At 40.2% G+C, this 18,707-nt stretch overlaps 1 protein-coding gene across 1 annotated transcript; it reads right to left on the reverse strand.

The window, feature by feature from the left end:
* Positions 1 to 799: 799 nt before the first annotated feature.
* On the reverse strand, positions 800 to 18,402 carry Acat2 (Acetyl-CoA acetyltransferase 2). The gene is made up of 8 exons (XM_045728434.2): positions 18,230 to 18,402; positions 13,864 to 13,985; positions 13,430 to 13,542; positions 8,653 to 8,852; positions 6,837 to 7,066; positions 5,240 to 5,431; positions 2,292 to 2,454; positions 800 to 2,028 (listed from the first exon to the last, which is right to left on the reverse strand). Exons 1-8 carry the CDS (start codon positions 18,276 to 18,278, stop codon positions 1,910 to 1,912), a joined length of 1,188 nt encoding a protein of 395 aa, XP_045584390.1. The 5' UTR covers positions 18,279 to 18,402; the 3' UTR covers positions 800 to 1,909.
* Positions 18,403 to 18,707: the final 305 nt, after the last annotated feature.

An 18,707-nucleotide genomic window follows, 5' to 3' on the forward strand; every position in this document is an offset into this window, starting at 1 on the left:
GTGCTACAGGGTCAAATGGTGATGTAATTACTGTAATATACTGTACATTACAGCATTTTATACAATAATTTCAAAATATTTCTCAACATCTATCCAGGTCGTGATGCCTTTTTCCAGGTACAGTACGAGGCAACAACAGTAGCCTGGCTGACTCTGGCATCACCAATTAAACTTGGCCGATTACGGAGCCACCGGTGAAACTTGGCCGATTACGGAGCCACCGGTGAAACTTGGCCGATTACGGAGCCACCGGTGAAACTTGGCCGATTACGGAGCCACCGGTGAAACTTGGCCGATTACGGAGCCACCGGTGAAACTTGGCCGATTACGGAGCCACCGGTGAAACTTGGCCGATTACGGAGCCACCGGTGAAACTTGGCCGATTACGGAGCCACCGGTGAAACTTGGCCGATTACGGAGCCACCGGTGAAACTTGGCCGATTACGGAGCCACCGGTGAAACTTGGCCGATTACGGAGCCACCGGTGAAACTTGGCTTTTCGCCAAATGTGGGAGCAGAATATCCTGAAACTGGTTATATATAATCTTCGCTTTCTAATAATTTAATCTTTATAATAAAAATAATATAAATTATGTTTTAAATACAACCAAACATGATAGCTATTTGAACCTTTTAACAATAACCTAAACCTGTTCAAGATAAAGTTCTTACTGGGCTGTAGTAATCTCCAGCCTTCAGGCAGATATAGCTGTTGTGGCTCTATATAACATTTCTTTCATTCATTCAACTATATAGCTCCAGTTATATAGTCGTTGTGGCTTGGCACTTTCCCCTGATCTTTTTCTCTTCTTCCAGCCTTCAGCACAATGCTCAAGATAACCTCAAGATGCCACACACAAATATCTTTACAAATTACATTAAAAACCAGAACCATTGCCTTTCCTATACCCAAAACTCTTTGGTCAAGGTTCTCTATGAAAGGAATAGAGAAGCCTTTAGAGAAGCCCAAATTCATTTCCAGAATAATTCCTCTGGCACATCCATAAGTCAAATTCTGACCTACACTGAACAAAATTCTAAATTTTCAAGTGGAAAGCCATCCACACAATTTTTTTTCCCCCTAATTACGTTCCCTGACGTATAAAGCGTTGGAGGAGAGATGTGGGGGGAAAACAGGGACAAGGTTTTGTAACTGTATTGCCAGGTTATTCCGATGACTCGCATTGTCGTTCAAACCCACGCAAGTTAGAACATTGAATAAGCAAATTAAGTTAAAAGGTCTCTATACAATATATACTGTGTAGGTTTCTGCCATGGAGATTTTGGATAAGATTCAGATGTGGTCTGTACTACTACAAAATATTGGTTACAATCACCTCCCATAATTTGAACTGTGAAACTTACAATGTTCTGACTCATTGCAATTACATTAAAAAATTGCTCATCTACCCGATAACTCACGCTAAGGCAACAAAAAATATCGAATGTAGAGAAAAGCAAGTAGTGTACAATCGGAAAATAATATGTAATATAACAGATTGCTCCAATTCAAACATTTAAACTGGTCAGCATGGAATGTTCCAAAATCAAGAGAGAGCAAGATCAGCCACCTGGCAAGGGAGGCAACAGCACAAAGTCACACCATTACGTGACCAGGAAAGTGCCAGGAATGTTTACGATAAAAAAAAAATTGTAACAATAATTCTATTACCCTGAACTGCTCTAGATATATAATTGATTCAAAAAATTAAACTATCTTAATATATAAAAGGCACCATATTTGAGCTACAATATGCTGTATTAGGCTAAATAAAACATTAAAACAGACCAGATCATAATAAACAATGAGACTCGCAGTGTCTTTACACATACAATACCTGTACTGAGATTTGAGTAATCCATCCCTAAAATTTGGAAAATTATCACTGTCATATTACTCGTATCATCATCAAACTTTTTCTACACATACAGCAATGCCCATTCCTCCTCCAACACAGAGAGCGGCCACTCCTCGTTTTTTGTTCAGTCGCAGCATTGCATGCAGCAATGTCACCAGAATTCTTGCACCTGCAAGGAGGTAATAAGTAAGTGTACAAGTAGTCTGAGTAAGAGCCAGAAGACCGATATATCACAATAATGAGACGGAAAATAACTAACTCAACCCATACACATGAAAGAACAGTAGAATTAAAAATATTTCAATGCTTAAATAATCACTGGTCGAAATGCTTGTTGGTACGCAAAATGAATATTAGTTTCCAGTTTATACACACTTGAAGGAACTAAGAAAAACTTTAGTAATACATCAATCAAGAGAGAACATTTCCTACCTGAAGCTCCAATTGGGTGCCCCAAGGCAATAGCACCACCATTAACATTAACTTTCTCTAAGTTAATGCCAAGCTCTTGAATAACAGCTAAGCTCTGTGCAGCAAAGGCTTCATTCAGCTCCCACAAGTCCACTTCATCTATGCTCCAATTAGCTTTTTTCAACTGAAATAATCATATTTATTATCAGTATATATACATTTTTTCTGATTTCAGATCTTTTACATCTGTGAAATTTCTGTAATTTCCTGTGCTCTTCCCATCACTATTCTCTCATATACTTTGTCCACTACACTTATAAAACTAATACCTTTAAATCTACTTTCTACTTTCATGCTACTACATGCTATTTTCATCTTGCACATGTTACTTTCTCCTTCATTTTCAATCATAAAATCATAAACACACCTTTCCATTTCCCCTGGCACAGTATTAATTTTATGCCTTCAGGCAAATTTTCTACATTCATTTTGTTCCCTAAACTCCATATAATTCACTCCTAAGCTTTCCCACACATGTCCCTCCATAGATACATCAGCCGGTACAAGATCCTACACTCTCACGGGGGAGACATCTCCCGTCACGCAGGGTGCAGCCGCACCTCCACAGATCTCCAGTATTAGCTCTTGATATTGGTAATGGCTCAAAAGGGCCACCACTTACGGGCTATTCATGCCCGTGCCACCTTTTGGGTGGCTTAATCTTCATCAATCAATCAACCTACACTCTTCTCGCCATCAAATCCTAACACACCAGCATCACTTTCACCAAAGTACAGTAGTACTTTCAAAATAGTACCTTACACTACTTCTAATATCATTAGCACTCCCATTTACTCCTCCATCACTGTTCCTACTGCAATTTCTTACTTTTTCCAAGAAGAATTTTGAGTTCTGAATAACTTTCTAAAACTTTTTTTTTCTTTCTTCTTTCTGAAGTGTTTGTCTCCTCTTTCACTCGCTATTTTATTGCTTAAGTAATCTATTCACATACCTTTACTCTCATCATATTCCCATTTTCTTGTCTCTGCCTCTCCCATACACCACAAATAATTATACACATATATTAAAAATAAACAATTGTACTGTATACAAACCTACCACATATGTCTTAATATTTATTTGTAATACTGCACATGAGCTACACTAGTGATCGGCTTCCACTTACATGCCATCTTCTTGAGGTTATCTTGAGATTATTTCGGGGCTTTAGTGTCCCCGTGGCCCGGTCCTCGACCAGGCCTCCACCCCCAGGAAGCAGCCCGTGACAGCTGACTAACACCCAGGTACCTAATTTACTGCTAGGTAACAGGGGCATAGGGTGAAAGAAACTCTGCCCATTGTTGTTTCTCGCTGGCGCCCGGGATTGAATCCGGGACCACAGGATCACAAGTCCAGCATGCTGTCCGCTTGGTCAACCGGCCATGCACTCTACAAATTTACTGTCTTATTGCCTTATTATTTTTTCTCACCAAGTGAAGCAACATAAGAGTTTATGCACACAAGATGAAGCTTTCTTGCATTAACCCCTAATGCAACAAAATCCTGTTCATAAAAGTCATTAAAAAGTACAGTGCTTTCGACTAAAATTCTGTTTCCGTGCACACTGTAATGCTGCAATAACAAAAACGGGCGCATCTGATCACACAATCGTCGTTCAATTCACAACAACAATAACAAAAACAACAATCCGATCCCACGATCGTCGTTACTGTACCCCCTTAATTCACAACAACAAAAATAACGATCCAATCCCACGATCGTCATTGCCCCTTAATTCACAACAATAATAACAACATAAATGATATCAATAACTGTAACGCTGGCAACAGGTCATGCTACAAATGCCCGAAACGCTTTGCGTAATAGTGGCTTTAGGCATTGTATGTACTAGCTCTATCTATAAATCCATCAATCTTTGTAAAATCTCTTGTATGTATGTACCTTATCTAAATAAACATTTATTTATTTATTATTATTTATTAAATCATTTTCAGCGGACTAAAGCAAGACTTTTCAACATTTGTCACACTAAGACTTAAATTTTGTTTTTCCTGTGTGATTTCAAAATATAGCACAAGATTTCCTGTGCTAATCAAAATACAATACTCAAATCTGGATACACATCATTACCACCATATTCTACAATTCTGTCCCAAAAACAATATGGCAGGTGAAAAAAAAATATTATTAACGTGAATACAGTACTGTAGTACACATGAAGCTTCTCGACTACAGATCTATTGCCAGGCAACATTACATGACTGCCTTGTCCACTACCTGTACACATCCCAGGGGCCAGATTCACGAAGCAGTTACGCAAGCACTTACGAATCTCTACATCTTTCCTCAATCTTTGGTGGCTTTGTTTACAATTATTAAACAGTTAATGAACTCCAAAGCACCAGGAGGCTGTTTATAACAATAACAACAGTTGATTGGCAAGTTTTTCATGCTTGTAAACAGTTTAATAAATGTAACCAAAGGTGTCAAAGATTGAGGAAAGATGTACACGTTCGTAAGTACTTGCGTAACTACTTCATGAATCTGGCCCCTAGCTTCCCAGGCCATATCCAATTCCTTGAAACTCCTTATTCTAAATACAGTACTCTTCACTTCTCCATTACGAACTTGTTTATTACACGAGGTACTTTAGTACAGTTTATTCTCAACTAACAATCAAGGCTCCTGGGTAGGACAAAAATAGTTGGGTACATTTCCTTTCATCTGATGCCTCTGTTACCCTAGCAGTAAATAGGTATTCAGGAATTAAGCAACTGTTGTGGGTTGCATCTTGGGGAGAGTCAACATCTTGGGTGGGGGGGGGGGGGGGGTACCTAAATACAAGCCTGAAGCATATATACACAAATGCTTCCCATTACTGATAACAGTAACCATTTACAAAGATACACTGTACTGTCAAGTAGTAAGCATTCAGTAACATTACTCACTGCTGATTTAATTGCTGGAATTGGTCCAGTACCCATAATGGCTGGGTCCACTCCAGCCTGGGCCCAGGACACGACGGAGGCTAGTGGCTTGATGTCTCGATTCTTGGCTTCCATCTCGCTCGTTAACACCAATGCTGCTGCACCATCATTAATACCCGATGCATTTCCTGCGGTTACTGTGCCAGTGCCATTCTGCAATATAAAGTTCAGCAAAATTAATAATACTCTATTACAAGCAATGATACAAAATAGTTTTCAGTAATCACCGAGATCAAAGGATGAAGGGACTGCAGGCCATTATCTCAGTGTTATCCCGTCCCATCTCATCCCAAATCCTTATCCTGACCCCTTCCAAGTGCTATATAGCCTTAATGGCTTGGCGCTTCCTCCTGATAGTTCCATCCCCTTCCCTGTGGCAGAAGCACTATGGTTTTTGTTTTAAGTATAAATGAAAGAGAACATTTTGCTAATAGATTATATTTGTTTCAAATTTACCAAGTCTTGTCGGCAATTTATAATTCCTCCATAACTAATGAGATTATATTCAGAAAAGAGAACAGTGTTGAGGACTGCTTGTTGTCAATATACTGCAAAACAAATGCACAGCATTTAAAGTTTAAACACAATATTGGAAGACTATTTATAAAGAACATTTTACTCTAAGAGCTTCCTTAACTTTGAATGAAACAACAGTATTTAAGTTGACCAGACCACACACTAGAAGGTGAAGGGTCGACAACGTTTCGGTCCGTCCTGGACCATTCTCAAGTCGATCTCAAGTCGATTCTCATTCAACTCAAGTTGAATCAACTTGAGAATGGTCCAGGACGGACTGAAACGTCGTCGTCCCTTCACCTTCTAGTGTGTGGTCTGGTCAACACACTTTAGCCACGTTATTGTGACTCATCGCCTACAACAGTATTTACAAATAAGGTTTCCTTCCAATTTAACATGTCATCTTTATACTGTTATATCGAGAAAGCACATAAGGAAGACAAGTGCTTCATATACTGTACTGGGGAAATAGGCAAAAAAATATAATACAACAAAATTTAACAATACTGTACTGTATAGAAACATGACATTTTATGGCAGCTAAATAATCTTAAGCAGACCTGAAGCTACCAGTTTAAGATGTTTATAAAGTGAGGACATGTAAATACAAGTTCTTATACACAATGTAGAACAGTTGGATGAAAAGTTTGGTAGTAAGATTCTGCTCAAGCCATTGTTTTACAGTGTACAAGAATTACAACTGATACTGTAATTATATGCCTGATTGTATGGTGACCAAAGTATCACCAAGTCATTAAATATTACATTATAATACAAACATTGTACAAGAGTTTAAGAAGTATAAAGACTACAGAATATAATGAACACAGATGTACACCGAATACAATTGAGTAGCTTTGTACATTATAAAACTGTAAATATTCACACCAACTACGGAATACTGTATCACATTCACTGTATGTACTCTTTATAGAACTGTGGTATGTACTGTAAAAGTGACAATATGGGTACCTACCATTAAGAATAACAAAAAACTGCATATTACTAATTACTGGAGGAACAAATAAAATTCTAAACTTACAGTAACAAAACAAGGTTTCAGCTTGGATAACCCATCCAAAGTGGAGCCATGTCGTGGAAATTCATCCGTTTTCACTTCTGTTGCACCTTTCCGGCCTGGAACTAAAACCGGTACAATTTCCTGGTCAAAGTAGCCTGCTTGTTGAGCAGCCTCGGCTTTTTCTTGAGATTTAAGGGCAAATGTATCCTGCTGCAATCTTGTTAAATTCCATTTCTTTGCAACATTTTCAGCTGAAATAGGAAAGAATCTCACTACAGTATATTAACAATAATGTTTTGTCTGCAAGGACTGTAAAATATGACATATACAGAGCTAGCTGTTTATAATGAGAAAAAGAGGGATGATAAAGATTAGGGTGAGACCAGACATGTGAGGGATGAAGTATTTTTGAAGTGCACCTACTCCTGATTCCTGATGCCTAACACCCCCACCCACCCTGGTGGTTGGGGTTGTACGGTGTGGTTACCACACCCACTCCTGACGCCCACCACACCCACCCACCCACCCCTGACACCCACACTCACTCCAGCCTCCCTGCTTGCCTGAAGCCTCCCAGCTTGTCTGAACTCTGCCTGATTCCCACCTTTCCTGGTGGTGGTGTACAATGAGTGTTAGGCCCAGCATTTCACTCGTTTATCTCTCAGTGGTGAAGGTTCACATGTTATATTCTGCTGCAAGTCGACCCTTGGTTTTGGAGAGATTTTTAGGCTTCAAACTCTATCAGTATACGCTGATCCGGCCAAATATCCGCTAGTCCGGCTTCACTGGACATACTGAGTGATGGATAAGGAGGCAAGTTTATCCGGCAACGCTTTTTGCCGGATTAGGGTGTTTTCCGGATTTACGGGATCCAAATTATCCAGCTTCTACAGTACTGTACTGTACCGTATTATTTATGAAAAATTATTTTACAATATTTTAAAGTGCAGGAACAAGCGAGATATTAAATGGTACAATAAATATTCTTAAGAAAAATAGATACCTGCTTGATGGGGTTCTGGGAGTTCTTCTACTCCTCAAGCCCGGCCCAAGGCCAGGCTTGACTTATGATAGGAAGCAATACAACTACAGTATAATGCACTTCTTGTAGCGTCTTTTCCAACATTTATGTATGGATACAAAATGCTGAAGAAGTCATTGTAAAGAAATATAAAAAAAAAGTACAGTAGTATAGATGGATAATCTGAAGAGCATGTGGTGTTAGGATAGATAGCATAAGGAATGCTGTTATAAAAGTAGAATGAGCATCAATATATATAGGGTAGGGTAGGGGCCAGAGTGATCCGACTCTTTGTTCCCACCAAACTACAGTATTGAAACCTGCTGATTTTTTTTTTGTCTCTATATTATAGTTGCCTTTCTTATTTACACAATTTATCTCACCGAATTTAACTTTCTTGCCAACTGTACTGCAAACACGTTTTCTTACATTAGCTCAGTGCTTTTTATTCAAATCCACAATGCTAGGAAAGAGTGTATAGGAATGATTTATAAAGTAGGAGGACATGAAGGTAATAATACAGAAATGAGGAACGAGAAACTTGGTATAGAAAATATGCCATGCAAACAACACTAGAAATAGCTATGAACATAACCAAGAGGAAACATTTTATTATAGCAATTTATGTGGCATTACACTGAATTTCTGTGATAATATATTGAACAGTACTGTCAGTACAGTACTGTAAAACGATAAACATCTGAAATTTTTTAGCATATTTAATCTTGTTTCCTAAATTGGTTTTCTATCCTAAAAGTGACTCATAGCCTCACTGAAGTGAAAGGCTAAAATGGAATTAAAAATCAACATCCATACCCGTTACTCCCATGTGGTAGTTATGGAACGCATCTGTTAATCCATCTATCATCATTGTGTCTACCATCGTGGCCGGTCCCATTTTAACTGGTGATCGCAGGTGTAGAGCGTGAGGAGCCTGACTCATACTTTCCTGACCACCACAAACCACAACCGATGCGTCTCCGACCATTATTGCTTGGCAACCTATAGCCACAGATCTGTAGACAGATTAAAAAGTCACAAATGATTTTCAATGTAATTCAGTTTTAAACCTACCAATTATGCCATTTCATTTAATATTTTCCATCATACCAGAGAACTATAGAAGTAAATATATAAGCATTGAGACAAGACCAACTGGGACAAAAGCTGTCACTCTACAATATTTAATAAATTAACATTGGTTTGAGCGGTTTTACTATACAGTACAGGCATACCTCAGAATAAGAGTTTAATCCGTTCCTGGAGACGCCTCGCCTTCCGAAAACTCGCATTCCGAAGTTAATTTCCCCATAAGAAATAAAGGGAAATGAATTAATCCGTTCCTGACTACCCCAAAAACCCCACATCAAACTAAATTTTTATACCTAATTTACCTAATTCATCTAAATAAACCTACAAAACTGTGTTCCAGTTATTACTTACCTTGCTGTCGAGTGCTGTAGGCGTATGGAAGATGGTGAGGAGGGGGGAGGAGGAGAGGAGTTACTGTTTGGAAGGGGAGTCCCCTTCCATAATCACATCACATAACCCCATGCCTTGTAACACTATGGATACCACTTCTCTTTCTAAATTTTTCAAACCAGCCCCTGCTTGCCTTAAACTCTTTCTTATCTGCATCACTCGTTGCAGGGGTATTCTTTAGAAGGTCTCCGTGCAACACCCTGGCTTTCTCACAAATAATGGCCTCCGAAACACTATCACCCCTCAACTCCTTGTCGTGTATCCAAATTAATAACAACTTTTCCACTTCTTCAAGTATTTGTGGTCTTTGTGCCGTTAATGTTCTTACTCCTTTTGCCACTTTAGCACCCATAATCTTATTTTTCTTCTTAAGTATAGTGCATATTGTTGATGTGGCTTTGTTGTACTGCCTACAAAGTTCAACAACACGTGTACCGTTCTCATGCTTCCGAATGATCTCTTGTTTCTCCTCTATTGTCATCCTCACATGAGCTTTCTGGCCTTTATCCTTACCACTGGCTTTCTTGGGACCCATGGTGAGATATATAATAACAAATTGTATAGACAAATCACCAAAAATCCAACAAAACACTGAAAATCCGCGAGAAGAATTGATGTGGGGGTAGTCACTGAGCGCGAGACAATAATAAACTGAGGGGCGGAGGGGCGACGAACGCGCTAGGTCGGCTGTACGCGTATCAACAAACTCGCGTCCAAACTCGCCTCCCGAAGTAACCCTCGCCTTCTGAGACAAATTTTTGGAGTAAATACACCTCGCCTTCCGAAAATCTCGCATACAGGGACAATCGCATTCCGAGGTACCACTGTACTGTACTTCTATAATTGTATGTCGACAAGATTTAACCCCTGCACTGCGCACCTGTATTTGGCGAAAACTTCATAGTGTAATTGTTAAGGACATATTTTTGTTGTTTCTATAAATGGTCATGTAAAGTTAATGTCAAAATGTTTTCAAACTCAACTATTTTCATTTCAAAACACAAAGTGATGACATTAAATAACATTAAAATATAGCCTAATTAAAAAAAATAGCACAACTCTCAGAACGACAACTGTTGTTTGACGAAGATCAGTGGTTAGTGTTGGAATTTAATGAACGATAAAATATTTAACTCCTATTTACTGTATACCCTGTACTTATGGGAATCAGGAAGGCAGAAAGGAGATGAGAGATATACCAAATAATGTACACATGGAAAATACTGGAGGGACAGGTCCCAAATCTACACAGTAAAATAACAACGTACTGGAGTGAACGACATGGAAGAAAATGCAGAACAGAACCAGTGAAGAGCAGAGGTGCCATGGGCACAATCAGAGAACACTGTATGAACATCAGAAGTCCACGGTTGTTCAACGTCCTACCAGCGAGCATCAGAAATATTACAGGAACAACCGTGGACATCTTTAAGAGGAAACTAGATTGTTTCCTTCAAGGAGTGCCAGACCAACCGGGCTGTGGTGGGTATGTGGGCCTGCGGGCCGTTCCAAGCAACAGCCTGGTGGACCAAACTCTCACAAGTCAAGTCTGGCCTCGGGCCGGGCTTGGGGAGTAGAAGAACTCCCAGAACCCCATCAACCAGGTATCAACCAGGCACAACATACTTAACTGCATTAGCTAACAAATTTTGGTAACACACCATATCTAAGAAGACAAAAGGAAAATGCAAAGAAAAATGCAACATGATATTTTCTTGTTAACCCAGATATAGATCTATACACAAATTAAATTAAAAATAAGTGAAAACTCATATAGACTCCTCACATGTAGATCTTCAGGAACATTATTTAAGACAATGCCCTTGCTAAGCTTGCATTAACTTACATTCTGCCCGAAACTAAGCTTGCATTCTGCCCGAAACGCTGCGCGTACTAGTGGCTTTACAAGATTGTAATTACTATACTATATATCCTCACAAACCCAATGTACCTCCTTGTATATATATATATATATAAATAAAAAATAAAATTAAATTAAATTAAATGAAGAAACAGTTTACAATTGTCTGGAGCTATCTAAATACTGTACCTTTAATCCAAAATGTTATACCATAACACAAAGCAATTATAGTGTACACAATAGCTATGTTAGCATCTGTCATTTCATACAAAATGTACATATAAAAATTTTAACAATGTACCTGTATACTGGTGTTTCATTAAGATCATTAGTGCCCTCTAATCCTTCTGCACTACTACTCACAGGAAGATTTTAGAGTGCACAACAAACTATTCACCACTGACGGCACAATCAGGACGGAGAAACTCTTAACAAAAATTGCTTATTTATTCAATCTTTGCCAAAATTGTTTCATTAATTGCTAAAGTCAAGTACAGTATCTGTATGACACTGCAGATAGACTAAAATGTTTAAACCAAATTTACATTCGTATTTGGCATAGGACCAACTTGACACATAAATACATGGTGGGCAAGGTCACAATAAGCTGGCTAAACATTAGTTTCCCCAACAGACACCTGAATACACAGTAAATGAATTATTGTACATGTACCTGGAGTGGGTTCTAGGAGTTCTACTCCCCAAGCCTGGCCCCGACATGTGAGAGCTGTCCAACAGACCACTGCTTGGAGAGGCACACGGGCCAACATATTTTTATTTATTTTTTGTATTTATTTATTTATATATACAAGAGTTCTTACTTTCTTGTACAGCCACGAGCACGCAAAGCATTTCGGGCAAGTCCTTAATCCTAATTTTCACACACATACACACACACACACATCCCCAGGAAGCATATTCGCTACAACCCATTTGATCCAGCACTTCTTGCAGGAAACCATTAGTGCTTTCCTTGGAGAAGTTCTCTTTTATTCTGGCAATATTTCTTATGCCAGTACTTGCTGGGATGATACTAAACAGGTGTGGGCCTCTGATGTTCAGTGTTCTCGGATTGTACCTATGGCACTTCTACTCTTCACTGGCACTATTATGTATTTCCTACCATATTGTCTGCTTCAGTACGTTATTCTTCTGTGCAAATTTGGGACTTGGCCTTCCAGTATTTTCCATGAAAATACAGTATTATGTGATACCTCCCTCATCTCCTTTCCAGAAGGTACATTTAAAGTTTTTTGGGATAATCTCAATAACTAAGGTGCTTTATCGTGTCTATGCGCGCCCTGTATGTTCTCTGTACTGTATTCCCTCTAATTTAACACTATTGCCTGCTCTAAAAGGGAAAGTGGCTTCACATGTTGACTTCTTACACCAGTTATGGAACATCCTTGTTGCAAAATGATTCAAGCATTTTACCCAATTTAATATTTCAAAACAAATTTCACATTTTAAAAGTCATTACTGTATATGCATTGTATAGAAAAAAAACTAAATTCTTCAGAATTTGCTATGGTAAGTTTAAAATTTAAAATGATAAAGGCTTGCAGGAACAACTACATAAGGACCTCATATTGTCCTAGATTTGTCTTAGAAAAACTTTGTGCTATGCAACATTACTGTAATGTTTTATGGTTAAAACCAGATGTTCCAGATTTCTTACTTTTTCATTTTTTCCCATTTGAAACTCAATAAAACTCTCACTTAGAAATATGAACCCCGAGCGCTGTCCACTCAGCCCTCAGGCTCTTTAATGTGCACAAGTGCATAAAATACAAGAAAACTACATTTGGCCGACCCCATGATTGTTACTAGTGCCACTTTGAATAAATTCTTTTAGCGCCACTGAGGGCTACAGTACAGAAAGAAAAACACGCAAGAAAAACTCAAAAAGATGATTTCTTTCATATACAAGGACATGGTTATATTCAACAAATTGAAACAGCAAAAGTCTACTGTATTTACACTCTTAAAAGCACTCAAAAGGTGTACTACACTCGGCAAGTCATCATCAAGCTTAAATGAGTCTGTTTGGTTTATAGTAAAAGAAATTTTACCCTTTTCAAATTTTGATCATTCAAACAATTATTTTTTGTTGTTTCTTTATACTACTTTAAATTTAAATTTTATTCAGACCCATAAATATATATAAATTGTATTTCCTTCCCAGTGATGTACCGTACATGAAAAATATATACACAGTATAGTATTGTTAATTATACACGTCTCACTCACTTCAGACCTGAACCACAGAGCATGTTGACAACCGATGCTGGGACAGTGTAGGGAAGACCTGCATTGACAGCTGCTTGGCGGGCCGGGTTTTGACCTTGTCCTCCAGTCAGCACCTGGGAATGAAATCAAAGTTATATCTTGTATCTGACAATTTTCTTCTTAGATTTTCTGTTTTGATAAACAGGTGATTAGTCTGTATCACGGTATGTTCAATGTGACATCAAATTCTGTCTACAAAATGCAATCATCACATTAGTGGGTTAATTGCAAAATAAATATTATAATGAATTACTGTACTTAAATCATTAACACAACGTTCAAGTGTGGCAGTACAGCACATACTTAAGATACTAGTACTTATTAGTGTCTAATCAATCTGAATTTATTTAAGACGTAGACTGGAAGATACTTGTGTTTGGATAAAAATTTCTTACCTGACCAAGAATAACCTCGGAAACATCTTCAGGTACAATTGTTGCTTGAGAGAGAGCCTTCTTGATGACTAGTGAGCCCAGCTCATGGGACCGGAGTGATGACAGTGACCCATTAAAAGATCCTGTGGGCAATGTTGTTTCAGATTTCGCTACTCAGAACGAAGTGTCCGTGTAGCACGGGCTATGGTGAGCCCGTAAGCGGACAATATATCAACTAATATAACTGCATTCAAATGCAATAAAATATTGAAAGAATATATAAAATACACAAATGCTGTATGGAGATGAACTTGTATATGGAGAAACTTACTACACTATAATAAAATATCTTTCCACAAGCTATACAATATATATAATATACACAACCCACGCTCCAAAAATGTTAGTATGTACAGTACTTATAACAACTATTTGGACAAATATACAAAAATGTAATGTACTGTTGCAGCCAATAAAGTTCACGTTATGTACTATTTATTTTTTAGAGAATGATAAAGGCAAAAGCCAACCTAAACTTCCCTAGGCCTAATACTGTAGACCACATTTACAGTCTCCGTGGTGCAGTGGTAAGACACTCGCCTGGCGTTCCGCGAGCGCTATGTCATGGGTTCGTATCCTGGCCGGGGAGGATTTACTGGGCGCAAATCCTTAACTGTAGCCTCTGTTTAACTCAACAGTAAAATGTGTACTTGGTTGTAACAACGATTCTTCGCGGCGGGGATCATATTCCAGGGACCTGCCCGAAACGCTACGCGTACTAGTGGCTGTACAAGAATGTAACAACTCTTGTATATATCTCAATATGTGTACTGTACTAAATTAGGCATAGGGTAGTGAATAGTTACCCCAAGACTGCTTATTTAATCCTAGGGCAGATTAGGGTCTTTAGTTACCGTTTAATTTTTTAATTAAGCACGCCATTTAGGGTAATCAGATCCATCAGTTGAATTTTGTATGTTTGACCAAATTGTTCCTATAAGTACACTATTATTTTAGCAGGATTCACTGGATATACAAAGACAAAATAAGTACACAATAAAGAGCACAATTTGGCTTTGTAATCAAGAGCTGTTCGTACAAAATATTATGTAAACTACTTTATTGGTAGGCAAAATAGGAGTTTCTTTTTGCTTAGCATTTGTATAGTTTTCAGATTTGCTCAAGTTAGAGAACAAATCTGAAACTACAAACTACAAGTCATTTTGACTTGAAGTATGAAGAGGATAGTTCCAATATTCAGGAAAGGAAACTACTGACCAGTGTCATGAGCATGGATTCCATGCAAAATTCTAGAAAAAGTAATCAGAAAAAGAATTTGTAGAATATTTGAGCAGAGTAAATTTTATAACCGCGGTACATCACGGCATCAGAGAGGGAAAATTATACTTAACATACTTGACTGAATTCTATGGATGGGTCACCAACATATAAAAAGAGAATGAACAATGGGTTCATCTTCCTCGACTACCAAAAAGCTTTTGATACAATTCCTTATAAAAAAAAAAAAGAGTAATACACAACATGGAGAGACAAGCAGGGATAACTGAATATGCACAGGACTGGGTACAGGAGTCCTGTAGTCTGCCCGAAACGCTGCGCGTACTAGTGGCTTTACAAGATTGTAATTACTGTACTATATTATGTATCCTCACAATCCCAATGTACCTTCTTGTATATAAATAAATAAATAAATAAATAAATAAATAAAATAAATAAATAAATAAATGAGTACTGTACTTAGCAAACAGGAAACAAAGGGTAAATAGTCAGAGAGGATACGTCAGGCTGGAGAATGTGTTCCGCAGGGCACTGTCCTAGGACTTTTATTTTTTTTTATTTATGTAAACGAGCACGTATATGTTGATGTTTGCTGATGCTGATAATGCAAAGTTAACAAGGCGGGTAAGAGCTGAAGAGGACTGTAGGGTCCTTCAGGAATTGGTAGATAAATGGCTGCTGGAGGTAAGGGAAGGGAATTATCAGAAGAAAGCACTAAGCCATTATGACTATCTAGCACCTTGAAGGAATGAGGATAAGGATTGGGTTCGAGAGGAGGAAAGGAATGATGTACAACCACTTGGACGGTTGGGGATTCGATGCCAACCTGCAAGAAGCGAGATCATCTCTCTACTGTCCAGTCCAAGTGGCTGCTGGAATGCAATCCTTAACCTCACAACCTTAAAGAGAAATTATAACTCTAAGAAATGGAGCTGGGATACGATAACCGGTACATACAAGATCTTAAGGGGGAATAGATAATTGGATAAAGGAAGCCTGTTTAAATGGAAAAGAAGGGGGTAGGATAAGGGAACGTCAATGGAAGCTAGACACGCATTTGAGTCAATATGTAAGGAAATTCTCATTCCCTATGCAGGTGGTAGGCAAGTGGAATTTATTAGAGAAGGTTGTTAGAAGCCAATTCCATCCACAACTTTAAAAAGAAATACAATGAAAATGTTAATGTTCAGAGAGGTAATTGGAATGCCAGGTATGAATAGCTAGGAGGTAGGGCACAAAGAGCTAGATCTCACTCCACCATAGTCACTGATAGTGTTTACCTAAGGGACTCGCAGCTGAGTGGGCATAGTCCTAAGGGGGCCAAGTTCGATTCCCAGCCGAAGCAGAAACAAATGGGCAGTTTCTTTCACCTCATGCCCTTGTTCACCTAACAGTAAATAGGTACCTGGGAGTTAGACAGCTGCTACGAGCTGCTTCCTGGGGATGTGTGTGCATGCTTGTGTTAGAAAAATATATGAAGTAGACATAATAGAGGAAAAACAGATCGGCTAGAAAGGCAGGGGTCCAAGAACAATAGCTTGATTCTGCAGGCACAAACAGTAAAATACAAATAGTAATACAGGCAGCCAAACACCCGCCCCCCCCTCGGGATTGCACGGGAAGCCGAACGCCCCCCCCCCCTCGGGATCGCACGGGCATTTGAACATCCGCCCCCTCTCGGGCTCGCACAGGCAGCCGCCCACCCCCTCCCTCAGGCTTGCACAGAATACTACCAATTCCTTCAGACAGTCTAGAAAGCATGCAGGATCCAGAAGCCAATACCTCGCCTGGTATTCTCAAAATAAACACCAGCAAAAGGTCAGAAACCAAACCCGTCAGAAACTGGACCACTCAATCATTAACTGGACCATACAGTCAGAAACAGGTCCGTACAGTCAGAAACAGGTCCATACAGTCAGAAACAGGTCCGTACAGTCAGAAACTCTGGACCCTGGAGCGTACAGTCAGACACTCTGGACCCTGGAGCGTACAGTCAGACACTCTGGACCCTGGAGCGTACAGTCAGACACTCTGGACCCTGGAGCGTACAGCCAGAAACTCTGGACCCTGGAGCGTACAGCCAGAAACTCTGGACCCTGGAGCGTACAGCCAGAAACTCTGGACCCTGGAGCGTACAGCCAGAAACTCTGGACCCTGGAGTGTACAGCCAGAAACTCTGGACCCTGGAGTGTACAGCCAGAAACTCTGGACCCTGGAGCGTACAGCCAGAAACTCTGGACCCTGGAGTGTACAGCCAGAAACTCTGGACCCTGGAGTGTACAGTCAGACACTCTGGACCCTGGAGCGTACAGTCAGACACTCTGGACCCTGGAGCGTACAGTCAGACACTCGGGACCCTGGAGCGTACAGTCAGACACTCTGGACCCTGGAGCGTACAGTCAGACACTCTGGACCCTGGAGCGTACAGTCAGACACTCTGGACCCTGGAGCGTACAGTCAGAAACTCTGGACCCTGGAGCGTACAGTCAGACACTCTGGACCCTGGAGCGTACAGTCAGACACTCTGGACCCTGGAGCGTACAGTCAGACACTCTGGACCCTGGAGCGTACAGTCAGACACTCTGGACCCTGGAGCGTACAGCCAGAAACTCTGGACCCTGGAGCGTACAGCCAGAAACTCTGGACCCTGGAGCGTACAGTCAGAAACTCTGGACCCTGGAGCGTACAGTCAGACACTCTGGACCCTGGAGCGTACAGTCAGACACTCTGGACCCTGGAGCGTACAGTCAGACACTCTGGACCCTGGAGCGTACAGTCAGACACTCTGGACCCTGGAGCGTACAGCCAGAAACTCTGGACCCTGGAGCGTACAGCCAGAAACTCTGGACCCTGGAGCGTACAGCCAGAAACTCTGGACCCTGGAGCGTACAGTCAGAAGCTCTGGACCCTGGAGCGTACAGTCAGAAGCTCTGGACCCTGGAGTGTACTGGACCCTGGAGCGTACAGCCAGACACTCTGGACCCTGGAGCGTACAGCCAGAAACTCTGGACCCTGGAGCGTACAGTCAGAAGCTCTGGACCCTGGAGTGTACTGGACCCTGGAGCGTACAGCCTGAAACAGGACTCACCAACGGGCGTGCGGGCAGCGGAGACTATGACAGGTGTGTTGAGTGCCATGTCTGGAGTGTGAGAGAGGGTGTGAGAGTGTGAGAGAGGCAGCAGGGAGCGTGGTAGGAGCAGTTGTGGGGCCGCCTGTCACCCGTGTCCGGTCCCCGTCCCACCTACGCCAAGGTTACTCTCACAACGCTCCCTCGAATTACCACAACCTACCACTAGCTTCACAAAACTTCCTGGCATTACGTTAGTAAGGAATAAATATGATATATTTACTCATTATAATGTTGGTGCTGAATGTACAACACGAAAAAACATCATTTTAATCTGAGAAAGTATCTTTTTATAAAGAAATTAGACGAAAATAATTAGACGGCCCCCTCTCGTAGGCACAACACCGCCCCTCATGCTCATACTTTTTTGCCTTTATCTCTTAAATGCTTCGATTTTATTGGTGTTATAGTGTGTCAAGATGGAGAAAATGTCCATTGG

The sequence above is a fragment of the Procambarus clarkii genome, chromosome 85 (genome assembly GCF_040958095.1).
Source record: "Procambarus clarkii isolate CNS0578487 chromosome 85, FALCON_Pclarkii_2.0, whole genome shotgun sequence".
Taxonomy (NCBI): domain Eukaryota; kingdom Metazoa; phylum Arthropoda; class Malacostraca; order Decapoda; family Cambaridae; genus Procambarus; species Procambarus clarkii.

Excerpts from the sequence above, each read along its gene's own strand:
- Acat2 (XM_045728434.2), bottom strand. The coding sequence starts at position 18,278 with ATGGCACTCAACACACCTGTCATAGTCTCCGCTGCCCGCACGCCCGTT. Across the intron at positions 13,986-18,229 it reads CGCTGCCCGCACGCCCGTTG|GATCTTTTAATGGGTCACTG; the intron begins GTGAGTCCTGTT and ends CATTGCCCACAG. Across the intron at positions 13,543-13,863 it reads CCGAGGTTATTCTTGGTCAG|GTGCTGACTGGAGGACAAGG; the intron begins GTAAGAAATTTT and ends TTTCATTCCCAG.